This window comes from Oncorhynchus masou, chromosome 23 (genome assembly GCF_036934945.1).
Source record: "Oncorhynchus masou masou isolate Uvic2021 chromosome 23, UVic_Omas_1.1, whole genome shotgun sequence".
NCBI lineage: Eukaryota > Metazoa > Chordata > Actinopteri > Salmoniformes > Salmonidae > Oncorhynchus > Oncorhynchus masou.
Window position 1 is genome coordinate 46749193 of NC_088234.1, and position 20082 is coordinate 46769274.

The 20082-nt window shown below is 44.7% G+C and overlaps 2 protein-coding genes across 9 annotated transcripts; both read right to left on the reverse strand.

The window, feature by feature from the left end:
• Positions 1-97: 97 nt before the first annotated feature.
• LOC135510926 (nuclear factor NF-kappa-B p100 subunit-like) lies at positions 98-11957 on the reverse strand. 3 transcript variants are annotated; one of them, XM_064932261.1, is made up of 24 exons: positions 11701-11957; positions 10757-10826; positions 7616-7658; positions 7435-7510; positions 7024-7064; positions 6489-6587; positions 5954-6108; positions 5661-5770; positions 5311-5469; positions 4998-5102; positions 4826-4908; positions 4505-4643; positions 4186-4302; positions 3859-4077; positions 3604-3745; positions 3338-3452; positions 2932-3139; positions 2389-2558; positions 2163-2265; positions 1616-1827; positions 1403-1484; positions 1148-1311; positions 904-1015; positions 98-733 (listed from the first exon to the last, which is right to left on the reverse strand). In XM_064932261.1, the coding sequence occupies exons 2-24, from the start codon at positions 10771-10773 to the stop codon at positions 669-671; spliced, it is 2736 nt and encodes a 911-aa protein (XP_064788333.1). In that variant the 5' UTR covers positions 10774-10826; positions 11701-11957; the 3' UTR covers positions 98-668. The 3 variants fall into 3 exon arrangements, with proteins under 3 accessions (XP_064788333.1, XP_064788332.1, XP_064788334.1); XM_064932260.1 differs by having other exon boundaries at positions 1148-1314; XM_064932262.1 differs by lacking the exons at positions 10757-10826; positions 11701-11957 and adding an exon at positions 7750-8528 and having other exon boundaries at positions 1148-1314.
• A 234-nt stretch (positions 11958-12191) lies between these two features.
• On the reverse strand, positions 12192-19886 carry shld2 (shieldin complex subunit 2). 6 transcript variants are annotated; one of them, XM_064932263.1, is made up of 9 exons: positions 19714-19886; positions 17773-19102; positions 17416-17523; positions 14843-15037; positions 14440-14586; positions 14083-14289; positions 13143-13380; positions 12684-12799; positions 12192-12575 (listed from the first exon to the last, which is right to left on the reverse strand). In XM_064932263.1, the coding sequence occupies exons 2-9, from the start codon at positions 19010-19012 to the stop codon at positions 12400-12402; spliced, it is 2427 nt and encodes an 808-aa protein (XP_064788335.1). In that variant the 5' UTR covers positions 19013-19102; positions 19714-19886; the 3' UTR covers positions 12192-12399. The 6 variants fall into 6 exon arrangements, 5 of the variants coding, with proteins under 5 accessions (XP_064788335.1, XP_064788336.1, XP_064788339.1 ...); XM_064932264.1 differs by having other exon boundaries at positions 19324-19886; XM_064932267.1 differs by having other exon boundaries at positions 12436-12575; positions 13160-13380; positions 17773-19886.
• Positions 19887-20082: the final 196 nt, after the last annotated feature.

Consider the following 20082-nt stretch of genomic DNA (forward strand, 5'->3'; position numbering starts at 1 on the left):
GTCAATAACACATTAAGATGTTGCTCTCAGTCAAATATACTAAATGGTTTATCTTTGGAGGAATAGTTGACAAAAATAAACACATTTTGAAAAGAAATTGTCAGAGAAATTCGTTTAATTCAACGAGAAGATATAGTTAACATTACATGGCAAATACACCTGCAATATGGCTGTACAATTATTTGGTGAATGTTAAACCAAATTAATACACAGTATTAGTAAGACTGTCAGCCAATAAATATGTGAAATTGATTCATAATTCCTTATTGCATATTTGAGAAATTCTTATTTATACTTTGACTTTTTGGAAGGTGTCAATGGACCATTAAAGACCAGCCTATCTTTTGTCAACTTTCACCATCAGAAATAATGTAAGGAGATGAGGCCACTGTTATAATTATTGAGACAGAGTTTTCCTTAGTTCGTTGCCTTCGGCTCTCTGTCTGCATAAGACAAATAACGTACAAGAACATTATCTGGATGCCCAACAATGTGAGTTGTCAACGTTGCAGTCATGGCAGAGAGAATTCTGCATTCATCAGCAAAGGCTCTGGAATGACATCCAATTCTCAATAGTTTCCCCATAGGGTGTGCTGAACAGGGTTTGTTACATCTCCCAGATGAAATGCTGGACTGAAACCTCCCACCCACCGAGCTGGTCCTGGTGCTCACTGGTTGGCCAAGGCTGGCTCATCCATTGGCTGACTCCCAAAGCCGCTGTCCACTGTCTGATCTGAATGGCAGAGTGAGGATGGTTTTTATGTCTCATTTCATATTAGGCATGAACAGATTAAATAACATTGAATTTGGATCAATTCTACTGTTTTGGGAAGGAACCTCTACATACAGTATGCCTTTGCAATGGCATAATTGTTTTGACTATTCTACTGGTCGCTCTGGTACCTGTGTTCTGTTTGTCCTCTCTCAGCTCAGCCCGTCTCAGCAGTCGCACTCCTTCAGTCAGACCCAGAGACTGCAGAGCCTCCACCAGTCCTTCCACTGGACCGCCACCCAACTACACAGAGAGAGAGAGATACTGTCGGCTCACTCGGGCACCATCAGCTTTCTCTTCAAGCACAGTCATGCCATTCTAACAGCCTACTTACTTAATACTAAGCCCCTTACTCGACACAGCCCCTCTATTCACCTTGTAATTCTCCAGCAGTTTGTAGCAGGGAGAGGGACTCTCCTGGTACAGGTGTGCCAGGGAGAGCATGTTGAGTTTCTCTGCCAGCTGTCTCCAGGGCACATCGCCCAGACTGAGGAGCTCACACAGTTTATGGAGTGTCTCACTGTCTAGCTGCTCACTTTCTGCTGAGGGGAATGGGAACAGTGGTTAGATTACTGGATAGAGCTCAGGTAATGTTCCAGAGTCAAAATGGTGGCATGACCGTTCTCTTACCGTCCGTACTGTTCGGTTTAGGCTTTTTACTTGAGTGTTGGCTGCACTTGGGTCTCTGTCTGGGGTCTAGAAGGTCTCTCACCTGTAGCAGGGGATGATTTATGTAAGGACTGAGGTTGCTGCCAATCTATCCACACCAAACACTATAGCATGTTCCGTTTTTAATAACTTTTTCCACACAAATGTCGGGTTGATAAGACGAATCAATCTCACCTTTTGACATTTAGTAAGGTCAAAGGGTGTATGTCCTGTTGCTGGTCTCTTACGAGGGTTGACTTGTACTTTCCCCAATGGTGGTGGGATGGTTGGTTGCTGTTGGATCTGTAACTCTCTGAAATCTCTTATTGGTCCATCCTCTTGCTCCTCATCTGAGGAAGAGGAGCTGAAGAAGAGCGGCTCATCATTCTCCAGATTCTTATCGGCTCCTGAGGAGAGGAAAGTCGTTAGTGTTCTATTTGCGTTCTATTCCCTTAACGGACACTTTTCCAAAGCAAAATAACATGGTGATCAAATTGAGTGAAATGCTTACTTACAAGCCCTTAACCAATGCAGTTAAGAAAAGTGTTAAACAATAAGTAGTTAAGAGCAGCAGTAAAATAACAGTAGCAGTAAAATAGCAGTAGCGAGGCTATATATGCACAATAAATGACTGCTCACACACTTCAATCTTGTTTTGTAGTCCAGTCCCTATGTAACTGACTGAGGTAAAACCATTCTGTTTGTCATGCATTGGATGGTTGGTAGGGGGTATGTATCTCACCTGCAGCAATGAGCATGGAGCAGAGAGTGGGGGAGCCCTGACTGGCGGCCAGATGGAGAGGAGTGTTCCCCCCAAACGTACACATGTTTACATCTGCTTTCAGCTGTAGGACAGGAGAGAAGGGGACACCACAGGTTAGATAAGAGAGAAACAGAGACGCCACAGAGTAAGATTAGTAGATGAGTAACTTCATTAAGGTGTGCGCACTGGGCGTCAAGTAAGGTACCTCTGTGATGAGAGTGCAGGCCACTTTCAAGAGGTTCTCTCTAACAGCCAGGTGGAGGGCGGAACATCCACTCCCACGCTCGGGGTCGTTGATCTTAGCCCCGCTCCCCACCAGCAGACGTAGACAGCGCTCTCCTCCCTTGCGAACAGCCAGGTGGAGAGGATGGAGACCTGAGAAGGAGGGAATTAAAGAGATTAATACCGTCTACTACAGTAATAAGCACCTAGTGAGTCTTAGGCCGAGATTCAATCTGACCGCGCCTGTAGACAAGGCGTCTTTTTAAAAGGCATTGTTCCCACGTTCTGCAGGGACGCTGCATATGCCGGCTCAATCGGAAATTACCTTTAAATGTCAAGGCGTTATAACAGACTGGATTGAATCCCATCCTTAAGTTAATTGAAGGAATACTGAGTTTACTACTATTGAGAGTAAGCAGCAACCACCATTGCTTAGTTGGTAATTCACATGGTCTAATTATCATGCTCAGGTCTCATGGGCGAAATAAACTCAGATTACACCCTTCTTTCCACCATCCCAACTCACCATGATAGTCGGCCATGTTGACCAGGTGGTTGTAACGTTCTCCTAGGTGCCCCAGGAGGACCCTGAGTGTGACGTCGTCCCCGGCCAGCGCTGCCAGGTGCAGGGGGGTCCGGCCGTCCCGGTCCAGCAGGGTGGGGTCAGCCCCGGCCCTCAGGAGAACATCCACCACCTTCACCTGCCTGGTGATCACCGCCAGATGGAGAGGAGTCTTGAGAGAGAGATGGCGGACACAGTCAGGAAGAATGAATCTCTTCAACACTAAACCACCCCTAACTGTACTACTAGGTAAACCTAAAACGTATTCTAGTTCCCCCCCCCCCAAAAAAAAGATGTCTGTGTGCAAATATTCTATAGTCCATCTTCTAAAGTTCAATCCAGCCCTGGTGAGTGGCAGAAGGGTCAATACCTGGCTGAGGTGGTTGAGCTTGTCGAGGACTTTGTGTTGCTGGATGGTGAGGATTGTATGAACCAGCTGCTGGATCACAGCTGACTGCTGGTGAATGATGGCCAGGTGCAAAGGCCTGTGGGGAGACAGAACACAGAAGTGAGCAAAGCAAACTCAACACAAAAACACACTGCATGTAGAGTATAATGTATAGAACGGAGGCAGACACTCAACTCAGATCCTCAAAAACATGTACTGATGTGCTGTAGAGGCAGAGTTAGACTCACGTGTCTCCGTTTTCATCCTGGACCCCACATAGGTGTCTCTGCATTGCCAGAAGGACCCGGACGTCCCCAGTGGTGCAGTACTGTAGGAGAGCCCCAGCTGTCTGCTTGGTCATCCGAGAGGCCCTGCTCTGGAGAGTAGCAGCTGGAAACAACAGGATAGTCTTATTAGCATAACACAACTTATGACAATTTCTCCAACATGTAGCTAGCTAACTCTAGTTTTCCCTGCACCAGCACTGCTATAATGTGGCTTACCAATCTGGAAGAGCTGCTGTTGTAGTAGTGGAGAGGCTGTCTGTCCTGGCGTCTGTCCTGGCGTCTGTCCTGGCGTCTGTCCGGCCGTCCCTCCAGCTTGCTGCTGGGTACCCTCAGCCTGGGCAGTGTTGCCTGACATCTGGGCTCCACCACCCCCAAAACAAGTGAATCCACCCCCCATCCACCCTGATCCATTCATCTGCTGGTTAAACTGGAATCCTGTAGATAGGAAAGAAATTATTTAGTGAGGAGGCCAGCATTTCATCTGATATCAACGAGATGAAGGGCAGACAAAAGAGTTCAAGTATGTAGATCTAGGTTCCTCACCTGCTCCTCCTGGTCCTCCGGCACCTCTCCCTGCCCCCCCAGCCCCTCCCAGAGGCCCTCTCCATGGGTCATTATAGGGAAGGGGCTTCTGCTTCTTACGCTGAACCTCCTCTTTATCTAAGTTACACACGCAGAGGAGAGATGGAGACGAAGAGAGAGGGGGAGAGGGGAAGAGAGGGAGAGGGGAAGAGAGGGAGAGGGGAAGAGAGGGAGAGGGGAAGGGAGAGTTAAAGGTTTGATTCAATCCAATGGGAGCTCTGGCTCTGGACTCCATCATTGTTCTCTCGCAGAAGGGATTGTGAGTATCAGACTAACTCACCTTGAATTTGAGGAACGTAGGTGAACTGCTTGGGGTCGCTGCAGTCTCCCACTTTCTTCCTTTTCAACTGGAGGAACACAGTGACTGAACGATCGATCTCTGTGCTGTGGTACGGAGGTGTCTTAAACACGATGGCATACTGCACAGGTAGGGGCCCAAACAGTGACATCAATGAGAGGGGTTTGAGTAAGATCATACATGGTGTGGGGTCAACGTTTGACAAATAATGTGCTTGGTATTCACAAGAATACTTATTACTCACACAACAGCCCCCCCCCCCCGACACACTCTCTCACTTCACACCAAGTAAGGACTCTGTACCTGCTTGTGGACATCAGTTGGAGAGAAGTCACCAAAAGCCTCCCAGCTTCCATCCTCCTCATAGAAGCGGATCTCAATATCATCTGCAAAGTAGAACAAAACGTGTGAAATTGTGTAAATTGTTTCCAGACAAACTATTGTAAAATGAGTGCGGGCTGAACTGCCCCCTCACCTTTTTGTACTTTGTCACACAGTAGGAAGATCTCATCCCCTCCCAGCACAGACCCAGAGGTCTTATCCATACGGGAGATTTTCAGGTTGGAGGCGTTGGGTGACTCTGGGTGGATAAATATAATCATGTGTTCACTACTGACAATAGTAATACATGTACATTTTTCAGCACAAACACAAGATATTCAACTAATCAAGGTCTTGATGATTAGTTTATTCATTTAAAATCTGATATGATAGTACTGGTCTGAAACAAAAGCCTGTAGGTTCCTAGGACCAGGATTGAAGAACACAGATAGAAAGAGTTTACTCACTGCTGTCAAAGATGGGATTGGAGACCACTGGCTTCAGGGCCCTAGAGAATCCTCCGTTACTGTCCTGGAGGTAGGCCGTGAACTTTAACCTCACTATGTTCAGGTCCATGATCCTGCCCAGCTCGTTGGCTTCTCTCAATATGGCTTGTTCCTCTGCATCTGTGAGAGAGACAGACAGAGAGAGGATGTCTTTGTAGTAGTTTTCACAATCACATTGATTTCTATGCACTAACATGTAAACCATGCGATGAGATTTGCAAAGTTGTGGGTTGCACATAGTATATCTCAAGTTAGGATTCCACCCTCAGAGTAGATTCCTCATTTGAAAGGACAGTAAAGTAGGCTCTTACCAGTAAAATGGTAGTGCTGCCCCCTTTGTCTCTTCTCGTCTCTCAGTCTCTTGAACAACACTTCTCCCACCCCTTTCTTTGTGACATGGAGGATGCCCAGGTTACTGAACCTACAGAGGAGAGAGAAATCAAATGAGAAACAGGTAGTTTGAGAGATGTTGACATTCACCAGTCAAGTTACGGCAGGTAGCCCAGTGGTTAAGAGCGTTGGGCTAGTAATCAAAAGGTCGCTGGTTCAAATCCCCGAGCCGGCAAAGGTGGGAAAACTAGGTAGACAACCAATCTGTACTCACTGTGCTGTGAGTTCATTGGGGCCCACATCCACACTGCATTTTCCACTTTCCGTGCAGCAGTGCCTCCCCACCAGACTGTGAGCGTGGACCTGGGGAGGGTCAGAGTGGGTCACCAGCTGCACCTCTATCCTGGCTATCCCCACATAGTTAGACACCTGGAGAGATGCAGACAGAACAAAAGAGAGGGAGTTAACACAGACCATTATTGACGAAAGATAACTATGTTCATGTCCTATGAGGCTGGACTTCACCTCAATACACCATTACACAGATACACTAACAACGTACAAAGCAAGATGATTCAGTGGAGAAGCACAACTTTACAGTTAAATTACTGTAACAATTGTTTTTATTCACAACGTGCGTCTCAAACAATAACGAAATGTCAATATATCGTGTATACCCATTCGAAAGCTTATTGGGCTCCATTGAGTTAAGACGCATGGTGAAAAGCAGGCAGACAGTGAAGCTAAGAAAAAACAGATAAACAGACAGCCAAGTATCCAACAGTGTGTACTACAGTACAGTAGCTGACCTTGACAGTGGGATAGGTTCTCCTGTTCCTCTCGCTGGAGGCCCCTGGGAGCCCACCGTGGGACGGACCCTCACACTCATAGCGGAATCTGAAGCCTCTCTGCAGACAGGCGAACAAGGAGGTCAAGAGATAATTCCCCAACATCAGTGCCTGCACTTACTGTAACAAAGAGTCACTTCCTAAATCCTGGACTTTCCAACTCAGCGTCATATTCTAATCCCATAAAGCAAAGACGGGAGTGAGGGACAAGCCTGACATTGGTATCTCGATTTCTACATTCCATTCTAGTTCAAAGGGCACCTTCTTTGGGAGAGTTGAGAGCAGGAGCAAGATATAAAGTACCTATAGGAAAATGGTTGGTGTGAATCAACTGATTATGTGAATGTCATAGTTTCGCAATGAAAGGCGGGAAGAACTCTGTAAATTTGATAGTTTCGAAATTGTTGTTCAAGTCTTATGCAATTATTTTTGAACAGAAACAGTAGAGCAAGGGAAGACGTCATTCCACTGTTTAAGAGCAACTCGCTGAGCTCACCTGTTTGGGCTCCTCAAGTATTTGAATGTAGGGTCCATGAACTGTTAACAAAGAAACACAGGGTCACTGTCACTGGAAGATGGAGGCTACAAATCAAGACTCACATCCAAGCCCTTCAAAAATCCAGGGTAGAGAATCCAAAGATTTAAAAAAAAAATATATATATATATATATAGGCAGCATATTTGCATTACATACATGTGCATGGTTCATTGTGTACGATATCATAATTACTATGCACTACATACGGCATGTGCAGTTTTGAAAGACATTTAAACATGTGTCAGTGAGATCCCTTCTACTTGAGTGACGTACGTGCCATATTCACATCATACCAAATAATATTACTACAGTACAAATTGAGTATGCAGTTTCCACGTGGTACAACGTGTACACAAGGTACAAACTCACCTGTCTCGGGTACGTAGGGCTCACTCTTGACCTCCACAGGTGGCATGAACTCATAAGTCGATAAATTCATCATCAGCTGGGGAGATAACATGATTACATTTTTATTTGCATATCTTTCAAAAATGTATTTCATTCTAACATAATATAACGGACATACTGACAAATCAAGCAAAAACATTACCTCATTTTCAATCATTTTCATGCTGTACTGAGCTTCATCCATTCTGAAACACAAGGTTGAAATACAAATGACCAAATGTAGTTTCTCGACAAAATGTCGACTCTTTTCTGATCATAAATAACAAGTCTCCACACCTTTCAGTTCTGTAGAGATGTACACAGACAGGAAGTCGTTTACTTCAATACTACTCAATGTGAAAAAGTCACTTGACTCACTAAGTCCCCTCTTTTCCCTCTCATCGAGATTTTAAAAAACAAAAATTCAAGTGAAAGAAATATGAGATGTAACAACAACAACAAAAATGGAGATAACGTTCAATCTCATACACTCACACTTTATAGCAATTGAACAAGGAAGGGTGTTGCAGTGTTCTGTTCTTTTCTTACTTTCCCCCCTCCCTCCCTCTTTTACTCACGCATATCACTTCCTGGAAGTGAGGAAGGAAAAAAAACAGAGAGGAAATCCCCCAGAATACCAGCTCAGCGCTGCCGCTGATTTCAGACTGACTCAGATACAAAAGCCTGGTGGGGTTTTTTTATTTTTATAAAGAGCCTTTATTTCTTTCTCTGTAATCTTTAAAATAACATCCAACCTTCTTCCTCTCCATTTTGCATTCGGAAGGTTTTCTTACAGCAGCTACCCTTCTAAGTTGACAGAGAAAAGTTTCCAAAAAAATCCAACTGAACTAAAGGAAAGGAGGATGTTTAGTCAGTTGTACAACTGAATGCATTCAACTGAAATGTGTCATTCTGCAATAAGGCTATTTGTATAAAAGTTCTGACTTGATGTGAACTGAGGTTAGCCTAACCCTTCAAAGTGAGACTACAAATGTCCAAACCTGTTTTTCTACTCTGAACAATAGGGAAAAAACCCTGACAGCAGCCTCCTATTCTAGAATAATGACTACGTATCTCCTGTGCCCTCCATATCCAGATTAACATGTTGTAAAGCAGCCTCCTTTCTTTGTCTTGGGGGGGGGCAGGTTCTAAGGTCATTGCCAGTGGCTTCCGCTCTGACTGGGCCATGTTCATGTAGTAGGTTTATAAGTAAGCAGGTTTAGCCCAGGTGCTTTTTGTACAGATGAGCAGGATGCTTTTCCGAACGTGTTACATTGTCATGGAAAATGTCACGCCTCTGTGAGACACTGTCATGATGCTGAATTGAAAGGAAGTCTGCGGTTTGAAGAATGTTAGCAGTGACATCTGTCATCTAAACCAGGGGTGTCCAAACACCAGTATCCGTGATACTAGGAATGAAGAAAGAAAACATAACAAAACATGAAGCGGACTTCATTTCTTGAGGAAATAGTCCGAAAGTTGTAAAAAACAGCCGTATGTTGACACAGTCACATTTGTTAATTTTGCTGAAGTAGGTTGTAGCCCTTCACACTGGTGGAATGCAGTGGCTGTACAGTAACATGCTATAAATGTCAGAGTTCAGACTCTGTGCTTCACAGCGCTGTATGGATTTTCACTGACAGACGTTCTGAACTTGAGCACTGAATGTGACAAGAAGTTGCCCCTCTCCCTCCCACTAATTGTGATTTTTTTTTTCATCTGAGTGAGGGAAATGCTACATTTTGAAAGAGACATTGAGGATTATAGTAAATAACGATTTGATGTCATACAAGCAAGCCAAACGCCTGTCCAAATGCGTACTTCACATTTCCATATCATAAAGCTCATGTTATACATTGTCAACGTTTATGATCACTATGTTTGATGTACAGTTACAAGATGACATGGCGTCCTACCCCTGGGTTGTTCTGACCAAAATGTCTGTTGTGAAGAAAATTCACCGTGGAACACAAGTCTTTTCTAGGCACCAAAATGACGATCTGTTTCTCTAAATTGCCCTGTGAAAGCCTTACACGGTAGAATCATATTTTATAACTTAGCTGGTCATGTTGACAATAGATTAAGCTTTCAAATGATGCCCACCTGGCCCAGATTGTGATTTATAATAGGCTGTTTCTGGATTTGCGTAACAACAACAACAACAGTATGTTAACTGTGTGATGGCGGGGATGCAGGGCTGTGTTCAAAACAACTTCAAGTCTGTTTGCTGTAGTTCCTCAGGTGGAGGGGGGGGGTCCAAAAAACACCCACCTTACAGCTGAAGACTCTTCATTGAGTCATAAAAGTGCATTGAAATGCCTTAAGAACCGTGTACACTTTGGGGAGGTGTGGCCACTGGGAGACACCCGTTAGTCCTCTCACTGAAACCCTTGTCATTTTTTGGTCTGATGTTCATCTACCCCACATTTTCCAGGAATATTCTTATCATGTTACTGAATGTATCCAGTACCTTCAGATTTTATTATCAAAAAAATGGGGCTCAAAGTAGAGCACACATCAAATCAACAGTGTAAATGTTTGGATTCAGTCTTGAGTCAAGTGAACCGTTCTGTCCTCAACTTTGGTCTAATCATTTCCCCATAATCTCCAAACTGTTCCCTTTCAACTGCTACCAGGTTTATGCATATGCTTTTACTATGTATTCTGTAAGACACATTAAATTTAGCCCTGTCCATATAGGATAATTCCCATGAGTAAAGGGCAACTAAAAGGACCATAGAGTGAAATCGGCTTCGGTTATTGTTTTGCAAAGAAAAATCTGGTATCACAGTACTGCGCTACCGGTATTGTGACAACACGAAACAAAACGGAGGCCTTTGTTTTATAAATTAGATTCCGAGTGGCATAAGAGAACGATGCGTGGACATATCAGAACACTCAAGAACGTGTACTTGTGTATGAACAGATTAATATGGCAAAGACAACTTTTAGATAAAGTCGGCAAACAGCACCACCTCCAGCAGCAGAATGAGTCTCCACCTTTCAGAAGTAGCACCATGAACACAGCTGCCATTTTACTCAAGTCTTCCTCTCGCGCTAGGCCTACTCCACCTGAGCTATCAAAGCGTGCCAGCTAAAGAACAGCAGAACGTTACGCAGCACTAAAACAAGCACAACCATTAACTGGTTCATTCCTTTACAACAGACCCCACTCTTGACCCTGAGCCATAGTTCCAGTCTGTTCAAATTGACCTCAATCAACTGTAGAGGACAATCAACTGTCAAAAGACTGTAGAGAGACCCCTCAACAAAGAAGCACAACAATCACAACAGCAGTACGTACCTTAGTGCTTCAGACATGATGCCTATCAGTGGATCATAGATGATAATACTTCAGGCTCACTGTCAGCTCCCTGCAATAGGAAACTGTTATTAGTCCATTGGGTATTTCTAATTCAGAGGGGTTGGGTTAAATGCGGAAGACACATTTCAGTTGAACGCATTCACGGACTAGGTATCTCTCTATTCCGTTCCCTTATTTCCTATGGGTTTAACAACATCATCCCACCGTTTGCCCCTCAAACCACCACTATAGTGGCTCACCACAGCAAGTTTGTGTGTTCATATCCAAATAGTACAGCAGCAGACTAATACGGGAATTTCCAGGCCCTGGTTGCTGAGATGGGGCCAAATCCGCAACCCACTTTTCCCCATGAAACAATGTTGAACAAATTAGAATGAATGTACATACAGTCAGTAAGCATAGACAACCAGTAACTATCTTGCACAATGAGAGCTTTATTAGTTGGTCCAATTTGTACATAATCTTGTTACATATTTATTAATGAAATAACTCAGTCTGCTGATGCCTAGGCTTCAGCTGTAGACCTATCATCACCTCACAGCCAGTCAACAATTTATGGCTGTGCGTTCATTGAGCACAACAAATATGCCTCGTCCATCATTTGTAAACAAATTCATACTACATATCATGTTAAAACACGTTCTTACGTCTGGCGCGGTCCCATTTCAATGTAACTATCATTCTTTTAAAATCATATTTGTTTGTGAATGTTTTCTGATGCATATCTAGCCAAGGGTTTATGAAGGCATTAGGCCGTTAAAGTTGTTTCATAACTTCAAACCATAATTTATAATAACGAAAAGGCCACAACTTTCCAGCAAGATATAGGGTATATATAGGCTTGTCAAAGGAGTCTGTCCTGGATTACGTATAACAGGGAAGACTACAACATACATGCAACCACTGTTCATAAAATCCCTTACCTTACAACTCCTCTGAACTTGATCCACCTCTAAGGAGAGAACTGGGCAGCACGACTGCTGCTGCTGAAGTTGATCAAACCGATGATGAAATGTCAGGGCGTACCTCAAAAGTACAGAGCACAGTGTTCACTTCACTCTCGGCTCAAATCCGGGATTTGTTCCATGTATTTCCCCATCTATTAAACTGTCGATTTTCTCATATTTAGCTATCTGTTATGATAGGCTGCCTCTCTTGTCTACGGTCTATAGCAAGCCAGCTGGAAAGCCCCGGAGAGCTGGGGGAATTCCGCAGACACGTGTCAAACTCGAGCTACCAATTGGTTGTGGGAAGTGCCCTTTCTACAAACTCCCGCCCTCATTGCAACGGCAATAAAATGATCTGGACTGCAAAGATGAGAGGTTCAAGCAAGGATGTAATGGATGTTTGTATATTTTAGTAATAAAATGTGATATGGACAGAAACAAAATGTACATGGTACTGTACTGCAATATTTGTACACTGAAAATATATATTTTTATTTCACAAGGAAAAATGATTAATATTCCAACAAATTCATACAAACATGACACCATTTTACATATCAACATAGTACTTTCAGGGAGGCCTAAACATACCTCAAAGATCTGTGATGACTGTGGTAGGGTAGTACAAATACATTCATGTGACATTTGGAGTTGTTTCAAGTGAGCCGAGACATGTTATGATTTGGGTTCATGAAAATCCAGCAATAGAAAGTCCTGGGCAGTGGGGACACTGTTCTCGTCACACAGGAAGTGGCTGCGGACGGTAAGGAGGAAGGTGCGTCTGGGAATGGACAGCAAGGAATAAATCCTCTCAGCCACTACCTGGACTAACCTCACATCTGACCCTGGAGCTGTGGGAGAAAGAGACATAATAATGTCAGTGTCACAAACTGCAGGTGGATGAGTGACAGAAAGATAAGAGGCATGGGGTTTGGCGGTGGGAAAACACATCCTCTTACCGACCGTCTTGCTCAGCTTGTCAGGAGGAGTGTCGAGCAGGATCTTCTGCAGCAGGACAGGTGGCACCTGCACACACACCTGGCTTTCCCCATTCTTCACTGTCAGTATTACTGGCCTGGAGTTAAGTGGGAAAGTCACTTTACTAAACCAAAACACAAGCCAAACAGTCAGTATGGCACTATCATAGTGTAAGCTAGTATTGGAGCTTGAAAGAGCCATTTGCGGTTGATATAATCACCTCTTTTAGAAAATGAGAGCTATTCAGGCTGCTTGAGTTAATTACCGGCCAATTCCATTTCCATTTGGAATGAGTGTGTTTGGTACGTCTGAGAAATGGACACTTCCACGAAGATAATGCGAGTCAGTGAGGGAAGCATTATTAAGGTCTCTCTGTATACCTTAATGGAATGTAAATGCTCGTGATGTTGGTGAGATGCACCGTGTTGTGGTTGTAGGACCTGTAATAGCGTCGTACTCCAGTATGGGGGAGGCAGGGGTAGCAGGGACAGTAGATCCCGTTGTCATCTGTGTCCAGCTCGGCAGCGCAGCGCCCACAACCTGTGAACGTGATGTCACCTGACACTGTGTCCAGGATACTCTCCAGATGCGTGTCGCTGTCCATCCGCTGCAGTGCATTCTGGGAGGGGCTGCCTTGAAACTGGAAAGCTGTGACGTGAACTCTCAGTTCCACATCACCTTAAAGGACAAAAAGCAACAAATGATAAAAGTCAAATATAAGTAAAAACAAAAGAGAAACATTACATCTGCTTGAGGCTGATGCCACACAAGCGCTTTCACGCAGCACACACACGCAGGTTGTTACACAGGTAAATAGTGGCACACAGAAACACACAGTTGGCCTTGCAGTGTTGAATATTGTTCTCCTGGATGTCTTTTGTTTAGCATTTACTGTCTTGTTGTTTTTTGTCGTTAAAAAAAGTATCCATTGTTGGTCGTTGGCACATCGTGGTTGTTTGAATATTAAAAAACAATTGTACAAAAATAAAAAGGCACCAATTGGTAGATGGGCATAAATTTAAAAAATGCAGACATTGGAATTATATATATATAAATAAATAAAAATGGTCAGCAACTTCTCAATGGGTTGTGAGAACAGCAATTTAGTGCTGATCCTGCTACTTTTCAATACAGAAATGCATTTACAAAACTGCTGTACTACATGACAGAACCACTATTTTTCGATTTCTCAAGTGTTGTAACATTTTTGTGGCTTGACCAACCAAAATTCAATTGTATTTTTCTGTGACCCTACAAATAAACAAAGTAATGTTCCTGGTCAAAACCCATGTTGTGACCCAGTAGGAATTGCAATGGCCATGAGTCACGCGTAGGTCCCAACCCACTATTTGTCAAACAAACACTGATGTAGCGGCTTACCAGTGTACTTCTGGGACAGGAGAGTGTGCAGGTCTATCTCCAAGCTGGTGCTGGTATGTTTGGCAGGGCCTGGCCGGTAGAACTCCAGCGCCCGCGTGTCGTCGGGGAAGAGAGGCTCACAGGAGCCCCAGGGGGTGGAGTGCAGCTCCAGCAGGCCTGTCGTCATACTCTCTCTTACCAGGAGCAAACGGAAAACCCACACTGCATCTGCACAGGAGCAGGGGGCAGCAGCTCACTCATGCAGCAAGATCTAAATAGCTGGTTAGATTATGTAACGCATACAAGAAGAATGATTGCTAGCACTTGGCTAAATGTTTAGCAAAGTTAGTAACTCATTCTTATTTGTTCTGACTTTACCTTTGTTCCTGTTGATACGCTGCAGCCAGGTCAAGGCAGCTCCCCAGAGCACCACTGCCCCCTGCTGTCCATCCCCCTGCACTACAGTCAGTACAGCCTTCAGTACTCCTCCTACCCTGGACGTGCCCTCTGCCTCGGCTCGCCACCCTGGGTTACACACAGAGTCAGACACACAGGCTGCTGCTGTCAACACTCATGTATTGATCGATGTCCATACAACCACCTTCCATATCAAAGTCAAACAAAATGCATAGCAGACAATAGGGATACATTCAGAAGTGTGCGCATACCTGTCTAAGTGACAGCGGTGGCGATCTCGGTGCATGTGACAATGCTATGTTGTGTGTGTGAAAGATATAGTGTGTGTTTACATGATGTAATCTCCTAGTCTGAGGTGTATTACCTGTGGTCATCTCAGTGTGTGTGATTCGAAGCAGGGCATGCACCAGTGTGTCAGGTCTCAGGGTCCTGAGACGGGCGTGGGCGATGGTGTTAGGATCCTGAGGGACGCGAGGAGGGAGGGACACCAGCAGGGGACGCTTCTCACGCAGGTAACCACACAGAGACCTCAGTGTCCGGCCATTCACATTCTGTGGAACTGCAGAAGACAAGAAACATTTGTCAATCCCCTCTAGATGTAACGTGGGCTTTTTAAGGACTCAACAGTCAGAGATGAACATGTGCAAGGGGCTTTCACAAACACTGACATCATGTGAAGATCAACACCCTCTGAAACGAGTGTTCAATAAAAAACAAGACATCAGGAAGCTATTCAAATGGTCACACTATGCCAAGAGCAGAGAGCAAAAGTGAGTAAGTGAATCTACACCATAAATCAAGACAACTGTGAGAGTGTGATTAGAAATTCTACAACTTCTAGGGAGGGGTGATAAATGTGCCGCAAGATAAATTGATAGGCACTTGAGAAATTCCCTGTCTAGTCACCAGATTAAAAATTACATATACAGTGCCTTGCGAAAGTATTCGACCCCCTTGAACTTTGCGACCTTTTGCCACATTTCAGGCTTCAAACATAAAGATATAAAAATGTATTTTTTTGTGAAGAATCAACAACAAGTGGGACACAATCATGAAGTGGAACGACATTTATTGGATATTTCAAACTTTTTTAACAAATCAAAAACTGAAAGATTGGGCGTGCAAAATTATTCAGCCACTTTACTTTCAGTGCAGCAAACTCTCTCCAGAAGTTCAGTGAGGATCTCTGAATGATCCAATGTTGACCTAAATGACTAATGATGATAAATACAATCCACCTGTGTGTAATCAAGTCTACGTATAAATGCACCTGCACTGTGATAGTCTCAGAGGTCCGTTAAAAGCGCAGAGAGCATCATGAAGAACAAGTAACACACCAGGCAGGTCCGAGATACTGTTGTGAAGAAGTTTAAAGCCGGATTTGGATACAAAAAGATTTCCCAAGCTTTAAACATCCCAAGGAGCACTGTGCAAGCGATAATATTGAAATGGAAGGAGTATCAGACCACTGCAAATCTACCAAGACCTGGCCGTCCCTCTAAACTTTCAGCTCATACACGGAGAAGACTGATCAGAGATGCAGCCAAGAGGCCCATGATCACTCTGGATGAACTGCAGAGATCTACAGCTGAGGTGGGAGACTCTGTCCATAGGACAACAATCAGTCGTATATTGCACAAATCTGGCCTTTATGGAAGAGTGGCAAGAAGAAAGCCATTTCTTAAAGATATCCATAAAAAGTGTTGTTTAAAGTTTGCCACAAGCCACCTGGGAGACACACCAAACATGTGGAAGAAGGTGCTCTGGTCAGATGAAACCAAAATTGAACTTTTTGACAACAATGCAAAACGTTATGTTTGGCGTAAAAGCAACACAGCTCATCACCCTGAACACACCATACCCACTGTCAAACATGGTGGTAGCAGCATCATGGTTTGGGCCTGCTTTTCTTCAGCAGGGACAGGAAAGATGGTTAAAATTGATGGGAAGATGGATGGAGCCAAATACAGGACCATTCTGGAAAAAACCTGATGGAGTCTGCAAAAGACCTGAGACTGGGACGGAGATTTGTCTTCCAACAAGACAATGATCCTAAACATAAAGCAAAATCTACAATGGAATGGTTAAAAAATAAACATATCCAGGTGTTAGAATGGCCAAGTCAAAGTCCAGACCTGAATCCAATCGAGAATCTGTGGAAAGAACTGAAAACAGCTGTTCACATATGCTCTCCATCCAACCTCACTGAGCTCGAGCTGTTTTGCAAGGAGGAATGGGAAAAAAATTCAGTGTCTCGATGTGCAAAACTGATAGAGACATACCCCAAGTGACTTACAGCTATAATCGCAGCAAAAGGTGGCGCTACAAAGTATTAACTTAAGGGGGCTGAATAATTTTGCACGCCCAATTTTTCAGTTTTTGATTTGTTAAAAAAGTTTGAAATATCCAATAAATGTCGTTCCACTTCAAGATTGTGTCCCACTTGTTGTTGATTCTTCACAAAAAAATACAGTTTTATATCTTTATGTTAGAAGCCTGAAATGTGGCAAAAGGTCGCAAAGTTCAAGGGGGCCGAATACTTTCGCAAGGCACTGTATAATTAACTTGGCAAGTCAGTTAAGAACAAATTCTTATTTACAATGACAGCCTACCAGGGTACAGTGTTCAGGGGCAGAACGACAGGTTTTTACTTTGTCAGCTCAGGGATTCGATCCAGCAAACTTTCGGTTACTGGCCCAATGCTCTAACTAGGCTACCTGCTGCCCCAACGGGGACAAGGCCTACAGGTGCCCAGGTTGGAATCGAAATAGTTGGCTGATTCTACTCCTCTACTTCCACAGTTTATTGTATCCATATGGCTTTGGCATGATATTCGATTCATAGTAATTAATTTATAAATATGTCACCACAATTAAGACACAGTGGTTTACAAATGGCTTGTGAATGATGTGGTGTTTCCTGTCTAAACAGCCCCACCTAGAGGTGAGCTGCTGCCGGTGACTTGGCCCAGGTTGAGGAGCTTGCTGCTGTACGACGACTGCAGAACCGTCTCTCCTCTCCACTTGTCCTCATTCACCATCACACCTGTCATGATAACACAACAGGTACAGTAGCTGTTACTCCTGTATCATATAGACAATTGATAGTCTATTGGTAGCAAGTACAAATATAAGGAGCAAATGCAAGGAACTTCCTTGCACCCTTGATTGTTGTTACTGTAGTACATAAACTGGACAAAGGTGAGTACTTGCAACTGCAAGAGATAACAGCACTATTTTATCTATAAAAGATTTATAACAAAGTAATACAAGTAACTGGGTAGTTTATACCTACCAGTGATGAGCAGCACATCTCCAGAATACACAGTCAGGGCCCAGAAAGCTGCCCTCCTCCACAGGACCACCTTCATCTCCACTTCTGATTGGTCAGTAACCACCACAGAGGCCAGGGGGATACAGGAGCCAGCAGACGCCCCGGACCTCACTCTGATCTCCTTCAGATGACACGGGTGCACCACGGCCACTAAGATGGAGTAACGCACTCCCTGGGTGCCACATCTAGCCAGGGTGGTGTGGGCTTGGGAAGTAACACAACCCTTCCCTGTAGTCTGGTCTGATGACTGATCAGTTCTGCCTATTGTGGGGGAGACTTTACTCCTTTTAGGGGATGGGGGTGCCGGTGAGGTATTTACAGGGGATTTAGGTGATGGGAGAGGGCTTTTGGAGACTACACCCACTTCTTTGTTCCCCTTTGGGTTACCCTGAGAGCAGAGCACCCCATCAGCAGTGGCCTCCAGTATCACCCCTCCTTCCTCCTGCCTCTGGCTCAGCAGGGGCTCATAGAAGAGCTCCATGGAGCCCTGCTGGGTCCCTCCTTGGCCCCGCTCTCTGGGGGACTGAGTGGGGGTGGCTGGGCTGTACAACTCTGGGGAGCTGGTGAAAGTGGATGGCGTAGATTTAGGTGGCGTTTGTGGAAGTCTGGTTTTCACAGGGCTGGTTTTTGGTTGTCCCCCCAGTCTTCCTCTCAGGAGCAGGGCCTGGCTGACTGTCCATGCACTGAGGTACTCCGTCTCCACAGACACAGACTGAGCAGGGGCTGGATCTGACTGGATGCCTGCTCTCTCAGGGGCAGACTCAGGCCCTGGGTCAGGCTGCCCGTCAGGGAAGCAGCTGTCCAGATACTCCTTCACTGATTCAGAACACATGTCCTCATCATTAACAACTGTTTGCTCATTCTGGGGAGTTGAGCTCGCCAAAGGGGCCAGGCCAGCCTGGGTTGTCTCTTTACAGCCTGGTTCTCTCTGTAAGGGAAATCCGGTTTGAATCTCAGGACCTTGGAGACTGGTACCGTGCTTGCTGGTACTGGGCAGCTCTCCGGGCTCTGATGAAGCGTCAACCTCACCTCGACCGTCACTTCCATGGATCCCACCCTCATCTTCCCTGGCCCTCAGTCTGCCCCCCTGCCAGCAGAGCTCCATGGTCCTCCACTGACCAGACTTTCCCTCATCAAAATCAGACACAGGTGTGAGGGGAGGGGCACCCATGAACACATGAATTTTGGGTTTGTCGGCCATGCTGCTGTTTTCACTTAAAGCCACATGTCAGAATCTCTTGGGTCCCATAGACACTGTGATGCAATCCTTTCCTCGGGACAGAAAATACTCCTGTGAAGAAAACAGAATCTACGATATAACATGTGCATGTTGATAATGATTACTTCATCCCTGTGATAGATTTCTAATGTTACTATGGTTATTATGTAGGCTAATGCTTAGTAAATGTATGTGTTTATTGGTCAAATAAAGATTAACTCTTTGCCACAGTATGATGCCAAAGAGCAGGACTAGAAGACTTTAAGGTGGGACACTGTAGAGCCCAAACTCACTGATGTGCGAAATCACCTTGGAGGGGTTGAATACTGTACCTCTCTGACTTCCTCTCTTTAAACAGGGCACATTTCAAAAAGGACAAAGAAGGATGTTTAGCTATTGCTTGGGAGGACAAATAGATTTGTTTCGTCAAGCAAACCTCACACACGAGTCAGCAGAAAGCGTAATGGTGATTTGAAAAACATGGCAGAACCACCCCCACGGTCAAACCCCCCTCCACACTCAGTACAGGGATTTTAGTGCAGCAGAGGTATACAGCGCCACACCTGGCAACAATAACAGAGGTCATTAGTCACAGAATCTGTTAAATACATGTTCCTGGAATGTGATGTTTCTTTGGAAAAGCCAAAAAAGGCCATGTGTTTGAGTAACTCCCTAGAACTCACCAACCAGACGATGGGTGTTGTGAGCACGTGGGCCAATGATCCACCAGAACTGTCCGCTTTGAACCCACATCAAGGTTGATCGCAGCCCTTGAACTACAGAACGCTGTGGTGAGAGACAAGAGAAGATGGGAGTGAGGAGAGGGTGTAGGCCTTCTGATTGTCAATGTTGTGAGTGTGCTTATACCACAGACACTGCCAGAGTTGGTGCAGCTGTAGAACGTTTTGTGGCTCTATTAGCATAGTTGTGGTTGATCATTGGTAGATTTCTTATTTAAGAAAGCATGGTGGACTGGACTCTGTGTCTGTGTGTGTGCGTGTGTGTGTGTGTCCAGCACTAGGGGTGATCTTATCTGTTTACTCAGGGTAGAG